Source organism: Microtus ochrogaster, chromosome X (genome assembly GCF_000317375.1).
Source record: "Microtus ochrogaster isolate Prairie Vole_2 chromosome X, MicOch1.0, whole genome shotgun sequence".
Lineage (NCBI taxonomy): Eukaryota > Metazoa > Chordata > Mammalia > Rodentia > Cricetidae > Microtus > Microtus ochrogaster.
The window spans coordinates 46,536,551-46,558,854 of NC_022026.1; the positions used below are offsets into that span (position 1 = coordinate 46,536,551).

Here is a 22,304-nt window from a genome sequence, read left to right on the forward strand (position 1 = left end):
CCATGCTCCCGGCTCCTGGGCGGACGCGGGTATAGCTCTGCTCTCTGAGACACATGCGATGAAGCTCCGACCCAGGATGGACGTAGGCTAGAATCTTCCCAGTAAGACCGGTGCTCACAGATTATTAGAGATGGGTTGATCGGGATATCAGAATTAGCCAGTAAGGGCTAGAGCTAAAGGGCCAAGCAGTGTTTACATGAATACAATTTGTGTGTTGTTATTTCAGGGCATGAGCTAGCAGGCGGCCCGGGGTGCTGGGGACGCAGCCCCGTCGCTCCTATTTCAACAGTAACACACCTTTACACGGTTAAAATAATATTCTACAACATAAGACAGGTCAGGTACCACCCTTTGGTACTATGTAGTGAAGATAAGTGCAAAAGGAAGGTAGGGATGCCAAGTTTTCAATTCTGCTTTCAGTTATGTGTGGGCCCAAGTGAGGTGTCGGAGCATTTTAACAAAAGTATCTTCTAGATACTCCTTGTATAACCTTGGTAGATTTCAGAAAAGAGCAGCCGCATGGTAGCTAGGCTTGGAAAAGGAGTGGACACAAGTGAGCCTTCAGCAATTGTAACATGGAGGGGGCCAGGCTGCTTATTTGTTGTTGTTTTTGTCCTTTCACCAGGTACCCCACAACTGTTTAGCCCCAAAGAAAATCACACATATGTCTCTATAAGTTATAAAGCTGATTTGCCCATTAGCTCTAGCCTCTCACTGGCTAACTCTCACATCTTGATTATCCCATTTTTCTGATCTATGTTAGCCATGTGGCTCAGTACCTTTTTTCAGTGGGGCAGATCAGATCCTGCTGCTTCAGTGGTCTGGGCATGAGTGGGAGGAATCAACTTCCTCCTTCCCAGAATTCTCCTGTTCGCATTACATCATTTCTACTTCCTGTCTTGTTTTTCCGCCTATACTTCCTGCCTGGCCAATCAGCATTTATTTAAAACATGATTGACAGAATACAGACAATTCTCCTGCACTAAGCAATGAACTTTATTAGGAGACAGGATCTCATATCATCAGGTTTGACAGCTGGTGCCTTTACCCACTATGCCATCTTGATGGTCCTAGAGATTATTAATTGTCAGATTTAGAAAGATACGCATCACATTTTCCTTTATTTTTGAATCCTATATTTTATATAGACATATAAAGCCATGTATACTTATACGACACAAAAGTAGAAGGGAAACTGTAAGGAACTAATGGGAGGGCAGAGAAAGGAAATGTTAGGAAAGAATCAGCCCAGTGTCACACAAAGGACCACATGAACAAAGTGAAAGTTGGCAAGGCAATTCTTTTTGAAGAAAGGGTGTGCCAGAATACACAGCAACCTAACAAACACACTTGGCCAAGATGTTTTTTGTCTTTTATCCCTAACTTAGGTGGTGAGTGAGTCTCATACCATTGGTGGAAGCTTGGCTTCACAATCTGATGTAACTGGCCAACAGACGCAATGGGAAAGGGGGAGGATCTGGAAATATGTATTCCGGTAGGACTGTCTTTGATAGAAAAACAACAACAATTTCTTACAGGGAAGACTAAAGGGGTGGGGGTGGGAATATGGTTAAAATACATGAACCCCAGTACTGTGTACCTTGATTATATGTTAATAAAAAGTGACTTGTTGAGTGAACAATTTAGAGCAACTTTCTAAGTGTTCCTACCTGGGTTTTCAGTTTATGTCAATTTCACACAAACTAAGACACTGGGGAAGAACTCAACTGAGGAATTTCTTCCATCAGACTGGCCTGTGGGTATGTCTGTAGGGTATTTTCTTGTTAATTGATTGATGTAAGAGGGCCCACCCCACTGGGGGTGGTGTCAACCTTGGGCAGGTGGTACTGGTTTGTATAAACAAGCTGAGCAAGCCTTGAAAAGCAAGTCAGTAAGCAGCGTTCCTCCAGTAATCTCTGCTTCAATTCCTGCCTCCAGGTTCCTGCCTTGGCTTCTGTGGTTGGTTGAAAGAAAATAGCCCCCTTAGAGCGTGGCATATTAGGAGGTGTGGCTTTATTGGAGTTAAGTGTGACCTTGTTGGAGAAAATGTGTCAAACTGGGCAAGGGTTTTCAGGTCTCATACATGCTCAAGCCACACCCAGTGTCTCAGTTCACTTCCTGTTGCCTTTGATCAAGATTATTAACTCTCAGCTCCTTCTCCAGCACCATGTGTGCCTGGATGCTAGCATGTCCCACCATGATGATAATGAGCTAAACCTTTGAACTGTAAGCCACCCAATTAAATGTTTTCCTTTATAAGAGTTGTGGTCATGGAGTCGCTTCACAGCAATAAAACCCTAACTAAAACAAGGGTGCACAGGATTCCCCCAGACTGTGATAGCTCCTATCAATGCTCTTGATGGTCAAGACACAAGCATAACCTCAGTGATGGGACATAACCTGTAAGCCAAATAAATAAACCCTTTCCTCCCAAAGTTGTTTTTGATCAGTGTTTTATCACAATGAAAGGAGGCAAACTAGGACAATAACAATCACTCGGGTATTTGTTCTGTTCTTTGCTAGATTCCAAGTTCATTAACCAAGTTCATTTCAAGTTCATGCACGCACAACACACACACACATGGCAACAACCAAGGGTTGTTTCTTAAGTGTCTTTTCTCTGTTCCTACTGCCACATTAGCCACAGCAAAAGCACTCAGTTGTTAAGTGACTTGAGAACTCAGGATCATTTAAATTGAAAATGTCCATTTAAGCCAGCCTACCCTTTTGTGATGCTAAAGTATCCCCTTTGTGAGTACATTCTTCTCTCTCAGCTAGACCAATTGCCGCTTTTAACCTGGGATTTTCATTCAGAGCCTCTAGTAATCTTATTGCTATAATTTTCACAAGAGGAACACTAAAGCAATTTAATATTATTTTTTTAACCACAAAGATGTGTTTCCATTTTGCATGTATTGGGCAGCTAAGATTTCTGTAGCATCTTATAAAATAATGATATGGCACCTTACAGCATTAAAAACAAAATGCTTAAAAGGCAAAAAACAAGAACCACCAAAAAAGTAAGAGGTTAAAATATTTAAATTAGTATGTGAGGAATTGGAGAAATGCCTTAGCAGTTAAAGAACACTTGCTGTGATGAACCAGCCTGCCTCCATCTTAGGCTTAAAAGCCATCTTACAGTAAAGTTCATTCCTGTTTATGATTAAACCTGTTTCTCAAGAACTGGGCTATGCCCCACCTGTAACCTTAACTACAAATGGTTCTGTACTGCCTGTTCCAGGAATGGCAACTATGCCTTTGCTTCCAAAAGTTAATAACTATCTTGCAACCCTACCTGTATTTCAAATGAGTTGTTATAACTACCTTGTTATGGCTACCTGTTGTTATGACTACCTTGTTATGCCCACCTTGCAACAATGTCTTTTATTGAGCAGTTCATTAGGACTAACTTGTTATACTTATGTTCTGTTCATTAATTTTTCCTCACCAAGTCCCCCATTTAGAAACTCCCTACCCCAAAAGCTATAAAAACCTTGTCTTCCTGATGCCCAAGGAATCCTGTCTTAAGGTGAGGCAGACTATATACACAAATAAAAAAAGGCTTAATTTAATTAACTGCTTACTTTAATTAATTTGGTCATGATCATTTAGGCCAGTGGTCTTCCTCATCATATTTGGATTAACAGTTGCTCTTACAGAGGGCTTGGATTCAGATCCCAGCATCTGTATGGTGGGTCTTGAATACCCAGGCAACCGAATGCACATGGTACACATACATACGTACATACATGCAGGCATAACACTTGCACAAATAAAATAAAAATAAAGTCTAAGGTAAAATTTAAAAATAAAAATTAGCATATGAATGCTTTAATATGAACAACTAAGCTATCTGAAATTCCCAGAGAAAATCACACCTATAATGAACATTCCACAAGGCTGAACTTCAATAGTTGTGAAGAAATTGGAAGGTGGCAGGTCAACGGCCAAATTATCTTGGGGTATTTTAGACCTCTAAATAGTCACACATTGCCTAACTCTGTGTATGATCTAACATCCTTGTGACTGTTAGGCAAATCCACTTGGAATATACAAGCATAACCTTAGTTTCTACTAATTTAAAAGCTAAGAATGTCATCAGGCCTATAGCAGATGTTTCCCTGCTTTTCTGAAACTGCCTACCTGACGTTTTCACCCATGTATTAGAAAAGCGCCTTGGCCTGGAGGGATGGCTCAGCTGTTAAAGGCTGGGCTCACAACCAAAAATATAGAAAAGTGCCTTATTTTCTTTGTTCTGTTACTATAAAAAGCTTGTGAAAGTTACTACATTGTAACATGGCATTTTGGGTAACTTAAATTTGTGTTAGTGGGCCATGGTCACTCATACTTGGCTCCTGAAAAAATTATGTTTTCTCCTTTGAAGCACAAACTGTGTTTTTATACATTTATGAGCACTCAGGCCATGAATAGGACAGGTAAGGGAAGTACAAGTCTAGACTATTAGTTTATTTATACTTATTTTTATTTATGTGGTATTTGTGAGTGTGAGTGTGTGTGTGTGTGTGTGTGTGTGTGTGTGTGTGTATATATATATATATATATATATATATATGTCACATGGATGCAGATGCCAAAAGAAGGTAACTGGATCCCCTAGAGATATTACAGGCCTTTGCAAGTTGTTCAGTGTAGATGCTGGGAACTGAACTTGGGTCATCAGAAAGAGGAACAAGCACTCTTAACCACTCAGCCATCTCTGCAGTGCTACAAATTCTGTTTTAAAAGTAAACTTGTTACTTTGTTCACTTGTTTTGTAAGTTAATTTTGAATTAAAATATATCGAATTAGGGGGCTGGGGAGATGGCTCAGGAATTCAGACCGCTTGTTGCTCTTGCAGAGGACTGAGACTGGAGTCCCAGCATGGACATAATGGCTCAGAACGATCTGTAACTTTAGTTCCAGAGAATCTCATGCCTTCTTTTAATCTCAGTGGGTACCAGGTACATGTGTGGTACACATACATACAAACAGGCAAAACATTCATACACATAAACTTTAATCTAAAAAATGTTGAAATAAAGTTTAAAATAGCATATACCACAGCACTCCTACTCCTGGGTGCATACTCATAACCAAAAGCAAATTCACAACAAATATTTCCACATGATGATTTGTGGGAGCACTATTCACAACAGGCCGAAGGTCCATCGACAATGAATAAACTGTGGTGAACATATACAACAGAATTTTATTGAGCTATAAGGAGGAATGCGACCATTTGGGTAAGCCTTGACAAGATTAAGGTCAGTAAAAGAAACCAGATACAAAAAGTCACACGTGCCATACGGTTTCACTTGTATGAACTACTAGAGTAATAAAATCTATACAAAATGACTGGTAGCTGCTGAAGGGCTAAAGACAACAATCAAAACAAAGCTTCAGGTGGGCTGAGAAACTCTAGGCTGAAAAGCTGACTTAACTGGTAAAGCATATGGGTCGTTAGGACCCAGGACTTTTCTGATAGGAGGATGAACATACCAACCTGCTATCTACCACTTGAGACTTCAGAGAACTGATCTTCAGATGGAATCTTCCATCCCCAAAGTCCTCTTTTCTGTACCACATGCACACACAGTCCAAGGAAAGACCGATGTCTTTCAGCTGTTCTGGTTAAAGAATAATTCTTCTTGTGTAGATGTTGGTCTGCACTTTCTTCTATTCCCACGTTGCCTCAATCAATCTGGATCTAACCGTTGCTAGGGAATGAGGAGTTACTACTAACAAGAACAGGGGTTAATTCTGGAGTCGCTATATTAAACCGAGAGCTATACAGGATCAGTGAATGCCGCTGTACCATCCACTTTCAAATAGTTCTTTTTGCTATAAAAATGCTAGCCAAGCATGTTTGTGCACACCTTGAAGCCCAGCACTTGAGTGGCAAAGGCAGTTGTGAGTTTGAGTCCTGGTCTCCAGAGTGAGTTTCAGGACAGCCAGGACTATGGAGACAAACCTTGTCTCAAAAAAAATTGCTGATGTTGAGCAGGGCATAGTATCTCATACCTAAAATCCTAACACTTGGGAGGCTGAAGCCAGAGGATCACAGTGAGTTCAAGACTACAATAAGCTACACAGTGCTATCTCAAAAAGAAGAAGACAATAGTCACAAAAAACAAACAACAAAAAGACACGAGAATAAGATGGGGACTTGTTGAGAGGAAGGCTTTCAGTAAGAATGTGAGGGGAGAGGGTGTTAAAGGGGGAAGATGACCAAATTTCATTCTATACACGTATGAGGTTGTCAAAAGAATAATAAAAATTACTTTTAATTAGAAACAAAAGGATTATTAAATTTTAAAATAAAAAAAAATGGTGTGTGTGTGTGTGTGTGTGTGTGTGTGTGTGTGTGTGTGATGCAGGGGTCAGAAGACAACTGTGGAAGTTGATTTGCTCCTTCCACTATGTGGGCTGAAGAGAAGGAACTCGACCCAGCTCAACCCGATTCCCGAGTTTTCAAATCTCCCTTCTTTACATTTTCTATTTGAGAAAACAGGCTTACTTACAACCCCATGTCTTGCACCTTCTAAATTTCACTTTTTAAAAATTTTATTTTTATTTTATATGCATTGGTGTTTTTCCTGCATGTATATTTGTGAGAGGGTGTCAAATCTTGGAATTACAGGCAGCTGTGCGCTGCCTGTGGGTGCTGGGAATTGAACCCAGATCCTCTGGAAGAACAGCAAGCGTTCTTAACTACTAAGAATAAGCCATCTTTCACTTTTAACTGAAAATAAACAGAATGAGAAACTGAAGTCATCTTAACGCCCACATTAACGTATACTTCATATCCAGGTAAAAGAATAACTCATTTTTAAACCCAATATTGGTTATAGCACATGTCTGCCACCTTCCCCACACAATATTGGGAAGGCAAAGCTCCCCTGGTTCTTGCTTACCACTTTGACCTAACTATGTTCCGGACAAAACACAGAAACACTTTCCGCCCCCAGAATTGCTGCTGAATGACATTTAATTAAGTACAGAAATGTGTGAGCGCTACAGGCTGCCTCTAGGGGGAAAAGAAAAGAATCCCTTTGGTTCTCTTTCATGAAGTAAACATTTTCCGATTCCCTTTGAATCTTCATAGCCCGTGTCTAGGGAACAGGGTGGTGGTTTCTTCAGATAATTCTTTCATCTTAAGTATAATTACTTCAGAGGCTTTAAAAAGAAAAGGTAAGTATTAGTTCCATCAAAAAGTAAATAATAAGCACCTTTAAAATCATCGCTGTTAATCTTTACAGCATTTTAGCTTGAGACCACCCCACTTATGACAACAGTAGCCTCAGATAAACAGAAAAATCAACAGAGAGCTCAGAGAGCTCCTAGTAGAGTGATACAACTCCTTGTGGTTCCGTTTTAGTTTGGTAATTCTGGAAACTGAACTTGGGCCCCAGGCAAAGCAGTCAAGCGCGCTATCACTGAGCAACAGGCCCAGGTGAACAGAACACTGAACTCTTGACAAGTTGTCCAAAAGTTGTTGTTCCAACTAAATACTAGCAAACCCAACCCAAGGCCTGCCATAACCTTTAGTGTCATTCCAAGTGGCATCTGGCTCCAAGTACAAACTTAATAACACTATCCATGATGCTGTTCTCTCTTATAAAATATAGTAACAGAGGAAATAAGCTGCCCTTGAACATCAATCCTGTCTCTAGCCTCTTCTTGCAAAGATACAACACTACCTTATAATTTTTATTTCTTGGACTTATTTATTTATTTATGTTTGAGTGTTTTGCCTACATGCATGTATGTACACTGCATGTGTGCCTGGTGCTCTCAGAAGTCAGAAGTGGGCATCAGATCCCCTGGAACCAGAGTCACAGATGGTTGAAAACTCCATTACGGGTCTGTGAACTGAACCCAGGCCGCCTATAAGAGCCATAAGTACTCTTAACTAGTGACTCATCTCTCCAGACTCAATCATATTTTATTTTATACAAAACCAAGAGAATCTGCTCTGCTATGAGTAGCCTACAACACATTCAGTCTTTAGCTTTATTTTGTTGAACTTTATTTCTTTTAAACTTTTAAAAGATTTATTTATTTCACTTTATGTGCTGAGTGTTTGCTTGTATGTGTATTTGGTCACCATGCGCATGCCTGATGCCCACAGAGGGCAGAAGAAGACACCAGATGGCATGGAATTGGAGAATAGTCATGATAGTCATAGATAGGCACGAGCCATGATGTGGGTGCTGGGAATCAAACTTGGATCCTCTGGCCGGCACTTTAAACAACTGAACCATCTCTCTAGCTCCCTATTTCAAATTTTATTTTTTACTAATGTGTATTGCATAAATGTGTGTGTGTGTGTGTGTGTGTGTGAGAGAGAGAGAGAGAGAGAGAGAGAGAGAGAGAGAGAGAGAGAGAGAGAGAGAAGCACAGTTGTGCCACAGCATGTGTGTGAAAGTCAAAGGACAAATTCCAGGAATCAGTTCTCTCCTCCCAACATGAGATCAAGTCATCAGGCTGGCATAGCAGGTGCTCTTAACTATGGTTTGAGCTTTTCATAAATGGATAACTGTAATTTATTCAGCAAGTATGTTGGGGGGGTTGTTTTTGTTTTTAAGATAGCATCTAATATAATCAAGTCACTGTGTACCTGAGGATTATTTTGAACTGCACTGCCTGAGTGTTGGCACCATAGACATGTAACATATACACACAATTAGCAGACAGTGTTTGTAAATAAAGTTGTATTGGCACCCAGCCACATCCACTTATTTCTATAGTGCCTAAGGCTGCTTTCTCGTTGCAGTGACAGAATAGCTGGGACAGCCCATAGCAGAAAATACTATCTGGTGTTAACAAAGCTTTTTCTGGTCAACTTCCAAAATAGACTATTACAGTTCTAACCAGTAATTTATAGTTATTGATATGCTCATTCCTGGCCTCAGACACATGCCCTCTCTCCCAAATACTGTCTCTTGATAGCACTGAGGCTAAATCTGGTCTGAGAAGGACCCTGCAAACCAAGTCCTGTAATGCTGCCATCTCTATCAAGATGCCAGCTTGTTGTAAGACAAACAAATGATTCCCCAAAATGCTTTCTTACCTTCAGGTGGCCCCTGTCATTCCTGAGGCATAAAGAGCTTCAGTTGATTTCCAGTTCAGCTAGCTTTGCCTCTGAAAAGCTGTCGTCGCTGACATCACTGTAGGCATCACTATAACAGAGAAAAATTACTCAGCAAGATGTTAAAAAAGCCACAAGTAATTAGTCAAGTTGTAGCTCCAAACCTGTTCCATAGTGAAGACCCATGTAGAAGAAATACTAAGTGATATTCTATGATCATTCTGTAGTCTAACTACATGCACTGGTCCTTCTTTGCTCAGAGCAGCTGATTACTTGCCTTCATCACAAGTCCTAAGTTAGTTCTTCGGAAACTTAAGGAAAGCGTTTCAAGGGTTGAAATGTAGAAAGCACAGACTACAGATCAGCTGTCCGTTTCCACAAAGCCTTAACTGCTCGGCTGCCTGCCCCTGTACCTGTGGCTTGCTTTCTACTCAAGTTCTATCAACAATCTGATTTCGTATGAAAGTCTGAAGCCAGGAGTGGTGGCTCACAGTTGTAACCCCAGAATTTATGAGGCTGAGGCAGGAGGATTGCCAAAGAGTTCCAGGCCAACCGAGGCTATTGTAAACTTCTGTCTCAAAAGAAGTCATGAGAGCTGCAGGATGGATGCAGCTGAGATGATCGTAGGCAGACAACTAACCCAGACTCAGAAAGACACTGTTTATGTGTTAGCATTTTGTACTTCCTATTATTTTACAGAAAATACATAAAATCATGCACATATATATGACATGAAGTAAATTGTCTAGGGGGTGAAGATGACTAATGGGAGGGAGGAGAAAAGAAAGGCAAGTGAGGGTACCAAGAGGAATACTTTCAGTATTTGATACATACTGACATATACTTCTAGGGTAACCTTAAATTTTTGTTTAATTTTAGATATTTTGTAAAGAAGGAGGGCCACCAATATGGCTCAGCTGGTTAAAGCACTTTGTGTAGAGCCTTAAGATCTGAATCCAACACCCGGATCCCAAAAGTTGTCCTTTGACCTCCACTGTCCTCACTGTGGCAGACACGTATGCAAATACATCACATGTACGCGCGTGCGCACACACACTCTCACACACACACACATACACACACACGAAGACATTTTTGAAAGAAGTGAGGCAAGTGGAAATGTGGTCACTATGGGCACACCTTGACGGGGCTACTGGGACTTCAGCCCCTCTTCTCCCTTTTTGCCTCCTAGCCAGCATAATGTAATCAGTTTTCTTTTACCATGTGCTTCCCAGCATGGTGTTCTGCCTTATCACAGAACCAAAGCAATGCAGCCAGAAGACCATAGCTAGAACCCTCTCAAACAAAACTTTTAAGGAAAAGAAAAACAGAATTGACAAATCCCTTCATTTTGTGCTAATCTAGATGAGAGACTCAATCTGTCTGAGGTTGAGTACCACATTGTCCTGCACCTACTGAAGACAATTTGTTTACAAGTGCACAATCTATTAGTTCAATACTGGAGGTTTTTCACTTTTTATCCCTCTGACAACAATCATTATACTTTTTTGTTTTTTTATTTTTTTATTATTCAATTTAAAAATTTCCACCTCCTCCCATTTCCCTCCTGCTCCCCCAACAATCGTTTTCTTTAACAATGAGAGGGTCTAGGACACACTACTCCAAAATATGGCACCTTGGCATAGTGAACATTTTAAAGTAAAGGAATCTGAGGTGGTATGACAGGGCAAGACAGTGAAGGGGTTCCTCCACCCCACGCTCTTCATGAGACCATTTGGGGCTTGACTAGGATTTTATCTCCTTGATGGCAAATCCCATGGGAAATTACCTGAATCTATTGTAGGAACCCAAGGCCAAGATACCCAGTTAATTTATCCTGGCTCCTGTTAAACAGCAGCCTGTTCGTGCAAACCTCTCCCTCCATATCTGCTCATCTTAGTTTTTCTTAAGCTGCTTGCTTGTGCAAAACCTCCCCCTACAGCTGCTGAGCAAGATAACCAGATGTGGGTTTGGCTTCCAAAAGCCACTTGCTCTAGAATCTCTGGGCCAAAGTTGAGTCCTGAATACCGGAGAGTAGTCCCAGCAGCTGGAATAAAGACTTTGACTAGGCTATTAACTGTGTCTGAGTAGTCTTCTCTGGTGGGACCCCCATAATGAAAGTATACACAGGAAGGTCTCTTGAACTTCCATCTGCCCTTCTGCCCTAAAACAGGCACTTTGACCCTCCCTGAAGCAGATCTTCAGACCCTGAAGTGAAAGAAGTAAAAAAAAAAAAAAGCAACCGAACAAGTCAGCTTTGCTAAGTTCTCCGAGTTTATTGTCATGATATCACATCCTCTTTGTCCACTTATATTTCCTCATGTTTCTCCTGCTGTTCATCGGCTATGCTATAACAGAAAACACTAAAGAGGTCAGTGAGATAACTCAGCAGATAAAGTACTTGCTGTGCAAGCCTGAATACCCGCATTCAATCTCCAGAAGCCACCACATGAAAACTGAATGGAGCGAAACAACTCCATAAAGTTGTCCTCTGACACACACACAGGGAGAAAGAGAGAGGGTGGAGAGAGTGAGGGAAGGAGAAAGAAATGAGGAAGATAGGGAGAGAGGGGGAGATGGAGGGAAACAGAGACAGAAGGAGAACAAACTAAGGTTTCCCTGGGTCTTCATTTCCTGATAAAGACTGTCGTGCTTCATACCTGAGCCATCCCTGACTTTGGCCAAGCACTTGCTCACCCAAATAGCAATAAAAGTCTGTATTCCTTAACAGGTGAAATTTCACTTTTGTTCTTTTAAAAGAAACAGGGAAAGTGCTGGAGAAGGTCTATGCAGACAGACTAGAAAACTCTCCTAGTCTACACTCACAGAGTGACTACCGATAAGCAGACAGAACACATCATCCACATCTCCCTTTGTTTAGCCGCTCTCCTTCTGGACTTTCCGCAGGGGCATGGGAGCAGCAGACCAGAGAAAACAGGTAGTAAAAGGTTAAGAATTGGTCAGAAATGGAATATATGTTAGCTGAAGATATAAAAAACCACATATCCTTGTTATTATTAAAGTCAAATAACATCTCCCAGTTGCACTCTTTTTTTTACAGTTATAATATTTATATGTACTTTATCTTTTATCATGACTAAGGAAAATGTAACTAGAACTATAAATGTTTTAACTACATAGAAGACTCCAGAAGGATATAATATTACCTAAGTAAACAGAAATTAAAAAAAAAAGAACTTAGGACTTTTCATTACATGAGACAGTCTGCTCCTGGCAGCACCAGTCTACTTCAAGAGGAATGGGCATTGAATAGGCTCCTTATGGAGTCGGTTACCCATTTGGGCAAGAAACTGCTCTTGCCTGGACTTCTTGATGAACTGTGCATGCAGGCTCCACAGAGAAATGACTGCTGAACTTGCCTAAAGTTGAGAAGGTCCTTTGCAGTTCCTGCTTCAGAAAAGAGTCTGCTAGACATTCTGCAGGACACAGAAGAATGTTACTGACAAACTACCAATTTAGGTGGAACTGCCTTTGAAATTTCCTGCTTCATGGAAAAGTCTGCCGGATACTATGGGCCTGTAGGCTGAAGATGGATGCCCCAATGGTACAGAAGAACTTTGTCCAGGCAATGAGATGTCTCTGTCATTTCTAGAGTTTTGGATGTTGCTTACAATCTACTTTCTGCTTACCCAGTTGCACTCTTTAGCTAGGGAAAAGCACCCGTACTGCTGTATAAAATGACTGAAGCTTGTTTTAGTAGTTGGTTTGTTTGGTTTTTTTTGTTGTTGTTTGTTTGTTTGTTTTTTTTAAGATTGACGCAAGGGCTGGAGATTTAGCTCTGTTGAAAGAGTGCTTGCCTCCAATCCCTAGCCCTGCAAAAACTGGGCATGGGAGTCCCTGCCTGTTATCTCAGTACTCACAATGCTGGGAAAGGAAGATGGATGATAAATTTGAAGCCAGCCTAGACTTCGGAGTGAGTTCCAAGATATTGTAGGCTTCTGAGTGAGAGCCTATCTCAAACTTAACTAATTAATTAAAAATCCAAACAACTACAACTTCATCAGAGATTAGTCAGAGATGTATAAATCTGGTCTGAAAATTACATAAAAATAAGCTTTTGCTATTCATGAAGGTTACATGTTCCTATGACATGCTCTCAAAACTTAGGGAAATATAGAGTCAGGAAAAACCATTAAATTCGGAAAATTTAAGTTTCCGAATTACTTACTAAAAATAATTTTTAAATTAATTTAAAAAACAAAAATTAATGTAAGAATGAATTATTTCCTGTACTAGGCAGAATTCCCCACCAGAGCCCTCAGATGGTTCGACTCTAGCCCACCAGCTCTCATTTTCTACCTGAAGGTTGTCTTCACCGAGCTGTCAGTGCATTAGAATGGAACAACCTGAGTCAAGCAAATTGAGGCTCAGCTTGAATTTATTCATCGCTAAGGTTAAAAATATTTCCTAAGCGTTCTGAGACTAGGTAGAACAATAAACCATGACACTCAAGAACAGAATTATCAGACTAGGCGTTCCTGCTAAACTTGCTGATTTAAAGCATTCATCTGGAAGCAAAAAACAAGTGATAGAAATAAAATGTGGGTCACCAAACAAACATAAAACAACACCAGTTTCTGCAACAAACTAGAAAATGTCATTGCCACTCTGGGACCTGTAGGGTTTAAGGGATCATTTTTATTTCACACAAAACAAATTCAAAAGTCAGTCATAAGCTAGATATGCACATAGACAGGCATATTTCACTAAAACTATCACAGCTCCATTTTAAAATAACCCATCTTTTTAAATAATCTACAGACACACACACACACTAGGATCTTTTGTTGTTGTTAACGGAAAATGATTCTGCAATGTAGTCCACACAGCCTCAAACTCACAATCCTCCTGCCTCATCTTTGTGCATATGGAATTAAAGACCAGCACTATGCCTAGCTAAATACTAGAGGTTTTCATGTTAAATTCTAAGAAGTGTCACAAAACAGACACATATAGCTCTTGTTACATTTTAGGAAGGCACAGTTTTAAAATTATTCAATATAAGTACAAGTAACCATGGCTATTTACATTTAAAACAATTAAGAGTGAAATAGAATTGAAAATTCCATTCCTTACTTATACTCACACGTTGTTGCCATTTGTGGCTAATGACTGCCATTTTTTTGAATAGTGCAGATTATTGAACATTTCCATCATCTGAGAAAGTTTTAATGGAGAGTATTGATTTAAAACTAATGGGGCCAGCCAGATGGCTCAGCAGGTAAAGATGCCTGCCGCCAAGCCCAAGAACTTGAGTTCGATCCAAAGAACCCCTTGGTGAAAGGAAGAGAACTGACTTCTGAAGGTTGTTGTCTCAACACACCACACACAGAGTATCATGCATGCAAAATAAAAATGTTATAAGTAAACTTAAAAAATAATAAATGACTAAAAATAAACTATAATCCCTATGGTAGTCATGATTATCAATATCCTCAAAAAAATGTTTTTAAAGGCTTTTCTATGTATGGCTAATTAAAATCATAGCAAATATCTCTCATGCACATGTCCTGCAAGTTGTGGAAACTCTCTTATTTTAAAAAGTAGTTCATGGATCTCCCTCTCCCTCCCTCTCTCTCTCCTCCCTCTCCCTCTCCCCCTCCCTCTCCCTCTGAGACAGGGTTTCTCTGTGTGGCCCTGATTGTCCTGGAACATGCTATAGACCAGGCTGGCCTCAAACTCAGAGAGATGTGCCTGCTTCTACCTCCCGAGTGCTGTGATTATAGGTATGTACCACCACTACCTGGCTCAAGTCAAACCATATTTTATGTAAGATTTTTAGCTGGGGATTTGAAATAAGAAGCTTCAGTTCTACCAACAAAGCAAGGAGTCTACTCTTAACCGCTTCCAGGGGAAAGGGAGGTCATTCACAAAGAAGCAGGCTTTGTCAGTATGTACCCTATGCTACTTGACCAAGGCAAGGGAATAAGGCGTATGTTACTGGGCTACGTGAGAGGGCAGGGAGTGGGGCTTGGTTAATGTGAGACTGTACAATGTGAAAGCAGTCAGGCTGCCTTCCACCTCCAGATGTCAGAAAGACTGGGTGAGTTGCTGTCCTGCTCACACCCCTCTGTGCTTCAGGGCTGGGTTCTAACAGTGGCAAGATAAAAACCATCAGTTTCAGTACAGGTGGGAATTGCTATTCTAGGACACTACTCTGACTTTCAAGGCTTGACCACAATGGTCTCCATGTTTATTTGCTTTTGAGACAGTCTTTTGTAGATCATACTGATTGCAAATCCACTATGTAGCCAAGAATGACCTCAAATTTCTGCTCCTCTTGCCTCTACCTCATAAGTGCTAGATTGCTGATGTGATCTGTCAAAGCTTGTTTACATGGTGCTAGGGATGGAACCCTGGGCTTCATACATGCTAGGCCAGCACTATACCAAATGGCAAAACATTTCAGTCATTTGAAAAAGTTTTAAATTATAGTTATTGATTTAAAAGTAATAAATAACCTGTCTGTCAATGACGCCTTACTCCTAATAAATTACCAGTATATAAAAACAGTCTAAGATACTAGGGGAAGGGTGTGGTGATGCTCCATATATCCCACCTCTTATGCTACCCTGAAGCAGCCATTAAATCACTTCTTCTCTATTAATAGAAAGAGGTGGTTAAAATTTTAAAACAAGTCTAATGGCATAGTTAAGACTCACAGCATGCATGAGCTCCTACAATACTTTGTATCAAAATCCATTTCGTGTGAAAAAGTGTGTTTTAAAAACACATTGCCATGCAGTTTTCCCCAAAGCATTGGTACTGCTAGACTTTCTTGTTTCTCAAAGGGCCCCTGGAAGCCATAAAACACAAGAGCAAGGAATAAAACCTTAGTATGCTCTGAATGAGTTTTGCATCTCATAGTAAACAGGAGACTTCAACCCAGGCAGGGCTTTCAAAGCACAGTGGTCTGTATCACTATGAACGCCATTGCTCGCTGGCAACCGTATTATCAACGCCACAGTGAAGTGCAGCCTATAAAGAGACCTTTTAACCAATGCATAATCCCCAAAAGAAGGAGTACTCAGATGTGACTTATTAACAATAATTTACCAGAAAAAAAACCCTCACAGTATGGGCTAAAGTCAAACAATCATGCGGGGAGGAGGGGGTGTTGAAAAGATGTTGAAAAGAACTGCTTAAAAAAAAAGATTGGGCTTTCTTTCCCAATGTAACAAAGGAGCAAAAGCAGTCTTTTGATATAAGTTTACCAAGCCTTTTGCCACTATTCCTCACAGCAGCCCTAAGGGTGGACAATGGCGACTTGGACACAACCTCCAACGAGTGACAGATGCAGACCCAGAAGCCTCAACTCCACCATCAAAACCACCACCACCACAGCAATAAAATGTTTGAGCACATATTGTATGATTGGCCCTAGCAGCATCAACCATGAAGGCCAAAAGTCAAGGTGGGCCCAAGTTCACAGAGTACTGGAAACTGAAAGGCACACAGGTGCAGAGGAGAACCTCTGAGTCTTTGGTTTGGAGCAGGAAAGTGAGGAAGGCAAGCCTTGGACTCTAAGGCTTGGAGGGAGAAAGGTACAGTGTCCCCCAGCCCCGTGCCCACCTTCACATGCCCCATGAGCTGGCGTCCTAATAGGATATAGACTGGTGTTCCCTCTCACTAAGCAGGTCCAGAACGTATATCAATAGTCAGGAGGCAAAGGCATTAAACCTCTCTGGGGTGTTCTCAAGACTTCGAGATATTCTGTATGGATTTATGTGCATTTTAATCTATAAACCAAGGTAAGCCTTTGAGGGTTTTGAGCTGCAAAGTCGTGTGGGAAGACCATTCTAATGGCAGAAGATAGATTAAGAAAAACCAGAGGCAGGGAAGTCCAGGCAAAAGGCTTTGTACTAAGTAAAAGACGAAGGTAGCTGGAACTAAGGTAAAATTAGTAACAATATTAGAATAATAGTAATTCACATTTAAGTTTCTATGATAGATCACGCATTGTGTAAAATTATTTATGTATAGTGGGAAACTTAGTCTTCATTATGACCATGTAAACTATGGACGTTTTTACTTTGTGTGTGTGGGTGGGGGACTGTATGTGGTGCATTGCTAGGATACAGTACAGGGCCTTATAAATACTAAACTATAACATTAATCCATAACTATCTGCCCCCTTTTTTGAGACAAGGTCTCACTATGTATCCCTGGCTGGCCTTGAACTCATAGAGATCTGCCTTCTTGGCTCCAAAGAAATTTTTTTATAAAGAAACAAGTGCAAAGAAAGATGAGGTCCAAACCATTCAGGAAAGAAGAGCTGGGTTTGGATTCATCAAGTTCTACCCAACTCCAAAGCTTAGGGTCTAAATTCTCAGGCCACATGTTGTTGTAGCACAGTATAGTGCTAGCACAGCATGGAGAGAGCCTAGGGTTCAATCCTCAGCAGCACATACCAGTGTGATAGTACAAGCCTGCAATCCCAGTACCAGGAGGTGGCGGGAAGAATTCGAGATAATTCTCAGCTACATATTGAGCTGGAAGCTAGCCTGGGATATGTGAGACCCTCCTACAAAGCTAAAAGCATGAGCTGAATAGTAGATAATGTCATTGAAAGTGAATGTTAATTTTCTTAGGTGTGACATGGACCTGTGTGAAAAATGTCTTAATTTTAGGAAATTTTATGAAATATTTAGGTATGAAGTGCCACCATGTTTACAACTTTTAAAGGTTCAAAAGTAAACTTTGTATACAGAAGATAGAGGGAGAAAGGGAGCGTAACAGAGCTATAACAACTGGTAAATGTGCTCAAATGGCTACGAGGTTTGCTGGACTAATCTTCTATCTTGCTAATATACTTGAAAGCTTACAAAATAAAAAAATTTGGGGGGGAAATACATATATTCACTATTATACCTAGCTTACTTTTTTGTTGCTGTGAAGAGACACCATGGCCAAGGCAACTTGCTTACAGCTTCAGAGAGTGAATCCATGACCATCATGGTGGGAAACCTGACAATAGGCAAGCAGGCATGGTACTGGAGCAATAGCTGAAAGCTCATATGTTGAGAGGACAACCATGAGGCAGAGAGTTTTAACTGGGAATAGTGCAGGATTTTGAAACCTCAAAGCCCAAGCCTAGTGACACATCTCCTCCAACAAGGCCACACCCCTTACTTCTTCCTAAACAGTTCCACCAACTGTTGTAACTAGTAAGCATTCCAACATGAGTCTATGGGGGGCCAGTCTCATTGAAACTACCACATAACTACAACCAAAAAGAATAGGTAGAAAGACTAGATGTAAATATTTAAAATTTAATACAGTGATTATCTTAGGTTGTTGAGCTTATGGGTGTTTTCCCCCAAATTTTCTGTAACATTGCATCTTGAAATCAACAGAGAAGTAACACGTCTCAGGTTGGAAGTCAGTATGTGATTTAGAAAGACAGACAGAGACAATGTGAATGAAATGTGTTCCTTCTCTGACTGCCTCCAGGATTCAAAGATGAAGGTGTCATAGTAGGCCAGGGATGGAGCCCAAGGCTGGAGCATGTACAAAGCACTGGCTGGGTTTAATACTCAGCATCACTCAAAAAAAAATAAGTGGCAAGAACATATGGTGGTGTAGGAGGTTCTTCTGTCTATGTGTTTCTTTCATTGGTTGAATAAAGAAACTGCCTTGGCCTTTTGATAGAGCAGCACTTAGGTAGGTGGGGAGACAGAACTGAATTCTGGGAGGAAGGAAGCAGAGACAGAGAGAGCCGCCATGAAGCTGCCAAGTCAGACATGCTGAATCTTTCCCGGTAAGCCACAACCTCGTGGTGACATACAGATTATTAGAAATAGGTTGAATCAAGATGTGAGAGTTAGCCAAAAAGAGGCTAGAGCTTATGGGTCAAGCAGTAATTTAATTAATACAATTTCTGTGTGATTATTTTGGGTGTAAGCTAGCTGGGCGGGACAGAACAAATCCCCCCCACACACACTCCTTACTACAATATGGGAAGAAAACAATGGACTTACACTAGAAGTTCAGTCTAGAAGGGGAGAAGGAAATGGAAGAGTCAGACTCCAGAAACATACTTCCTTTAAGGACTCTTTTCATTATGAAGTAGTTCTGACTTTTGAGTTTGGTCTGCAATAGTCACTCAAATACAATGCATCATCAAGTGCCTTCTCTATTGTTTTTATACCACTATGCCTCTTGGTTTTCCATGAAAAGATGATCTCTTTGTACAAGAGACAGTAAATGTTCGTTGGAGTCATAATTCAAGGTCCAAAACCTATAATAAAATGTTACTCAATCGTCTTAAAAGCCCTGTTTTATCCTTTAAAGCCCTGCTTCCCCAAAGAATTGTATTCCTGTGGACTGTGGACTGTCTGTACCTGAGTTCTTGTGCTCTGATACAGAATGAGCAGTACCCAAGCAAGAGTTTTACTCCAACCTACAAATGGGCCTGACAGATGCCCACATCATAAAACTAGAAGCCATTCTTAAACTTGTTGCATAGCGACTGGGCATAAGAGCTATGCAGGGCAGACAGAGAAACACATGTGCTGAAAACAGTAAACTGTATATCCTTCTGCTGCTTTAAAATGGAATTCCCAGGCTGGGGCTGAGGAGCGTGACTCAGTATAAGACTGCACACTTAACAAGAGGAAGGCCTGGAGTTCAGTCACCAGCACCATCCCCAGAGGAATATTCCTCACACAGGTTATATAGACTCTTTGTTTCTACAGACTAAAGAATTCCCCATTATATGCACCTTAGCATATTCTACTTAGAACAATAAAGGTAGAAATGGAAGACCAGGAATGTTTTGGGAACATGGGAAGCAGAGAGGAGCTCCTCACCCTGGAAACCAATTAAAGCCTCTTGCAATAGAGAATCGAGAATTCCAGCACAATTAGTTTCTAGCTGCTTAAAACCCGTTTCAGGGCTGGAGAGATAGCTCAGCAGTCAAGAGAACTCACTGACTGCTCTTCCAGAAGATCCAGGTTTGGTTCCCAGCACCTATATGGTGACTTCCATGAGTCTGTAACTCCAGCTACAGAGGATCTGACAAATCTTCTGGTCCCAGTGGTACTGCATGCACATGGTGTGCAGATATACATGCAGGCAAGACACCCCACACACAGAAAGTAAAAATAATGAAAATCTCAAAAAAAGTCTTTTCCCCTTTCTATCTATAAAACATTCTCTAAGAATTTTCATCAGAAACCCATTTATAGGGAAAAGACATATACTAAAGTCCTTAATGCAACCCTAATGGTTCCTGATTTCTCCTTACCAGACTATAACTCCATTCAAGGCATCTCCAGAGCCACCTCAGATATCTTTTATCAAATGAAAAAGAAAAAGGGGAAAAAGATTTCTAAGCAAGCTTTTTTTATGCAACTTGTATATGCAGCTACTGCTCAGATGAGTCACTGTGCGTGTCCCTTGCAGAGTCAGAACTCACGTCGGCTATACCCTACTTTCTGTGAGTATTGGGAGAAGCCCACATTATGCTCTCACTGTGTAGTACTTTCTTCTGAGCACCTCTCTTTCTCTTGACCCTCTATATTAAAATGTCTTCAATAAAATCTCCAACTCTACTTCATTATACCAGCTAGTGCTGAAGTCTCTCCAGTGCCCAAGTCACAAACCCTAATTTGGCCTGAATCAAGGTCCCTGAAAGTCTTGGGAAATTCCTGTAACTGCTAAGACTAACATTGAGGAGCTGTGTTTCTGTCCCCTCACTCCTGACACAAGTGTCCAAGTTTTCTAAATTTTTCTTATAATTATATGAAGCAGTCTGATTCCACTCTAACCACGCTAGCAAGACCATTCAAACTTGTGGCTCCCTTTTAAAGACAGGCATATGTGCATGTCTTTGTGAGGAAATACCACTTGTGTGCATGTAACCAAGGAGCCCAGAAGAAGTGGTGGATCCCCTGAGCTGGACTCATAGGTGGTTTTAAGTTGCCAGATGTAGGTGCTGGGAACCAAAGTCAGGTCCCCAGGAAGAACTGTAGGCATTTTCAAAGGGCTAAGCCATCTCTCCAACCCTTGTGTTTACCTCTTATAGACAGGACAGATAATATTTAGACACAGAAGGAGACATATTACCAAAGATTACAATTACTTATTGAATGGAACATAATTTCCCATTAGACTTATTTACTCTGCAAATGGATTCATTGTACTTATCAAAAAGAATTAACCTGGCAGTCGCCATCTTTCAGAACGCATGTAGGGTCAGTCTATAGCTGAGGGCTTTCAGAATGAATTTTCCACTACCAACGTGAATCAGGTCACTTCTCCCAGTTTACACTGTTCGCATATGTGATTTATGATGATCACTGCTTTCCTTCAGGAAGGCTGGAATTTTGATGGATGCTAGGCAGAGAACATCTGTATGATGAAGCCCTTAGTAAAAAATCCCTCAACTCCAAGTCTCAAATAAAATTCTATGGGCAGAAACACCCGCACACACACACACACACACACACACACACACACACACACACACACACCTGTGTGCCAGTGCTGGAATGAGGGTGCACTTGACATCACAGAGGGAGTAAGGGAGCACAGAAAACCTGAAACTCTTCCTTCTCCAGACTCTCCTTCCATCTCGTCTCTGACTGACCCCTGTATGCAATGCACCCTGCGTCACTGTCATGAATATGAGCTGTGAGCACAACTATATTCTGATTTTGACTCAACAATTACTGAATACGCATGTATTCTTAGGTGGAACCAAAACAAGGCTCTTAGTTTAATTTTTTGTTTTATATTTTGAAACAAGGCTTCAATCTGTAGTCCAGGTTGCCATCAAACCCATGGTGACTCACCTACCTGCACCTCCCAAGTGCTAGAATTATAGGTGTGAACCACCACACCTGGCTGTGATAGCAACTGCTGCTACTTCTCCTCCTCTTCTTCCTTCCTTCTTCCTCCTCCTTCCCTTATTCTTTTTTTTTTTGGGGGGGGGGGTGTCTCACTGTGTAGTCCTGGTTGGCCTGAACTTAATAGTAGACAAGGCTAAGCGTCACACTCAAGAGTTGTGCCTTCCTCTGCCTCCTGAACACTTGGAGTAAGAACACGTACTACCGTGCCCGGCTGCATGTACTTTTAAATTACACTTTAGTGAGCGGGAGGGGAGGCGCATGTGTGGAGTTGGTGGGGGTGTGTGTATGTGTGGAGTTGGTGGGGGTGTGTGCATGTGTGGAGTTGGTGGGGGTGTGTG

The 22,304-nt window shown here is 41.0% G+C and overlaps 1 protein-coding gene across 3 annotated transcripts in view; it reads right to left on the minus strand.

The window, feature by feature from the left end:
* Window positions 1-6,973: 6,973 nt before the first annotated feature.
* Ctps2 (CTP synthase 2) overlaps window positions 6,974-22,304 on the minus strand; it is a 117,750-nt gene continuing 102,419 nt past the window's right edge. For all 3 annotated transcript variants that reach the window (XM_005358772.2, XM_005358771.2, XM_013350599.2), the window contains exons 18-19: window positions 9,074-9,182; window positions 6,974-7,176 (exon numbers count right to left, since the gene is read on the minus strand). In XM_005358772.2, the coding sequence (XP_005358829.1) occupies window positions 9,113-9,182 (70 nt within the window). In that variant the 3' untranslated portion in view covers window positions 6,974-7,176; window positions 9,074-9,112. The remainder of the gene's footprint in view (window positions 7,177-9,073; window positions 9,183-22,304) is intronic.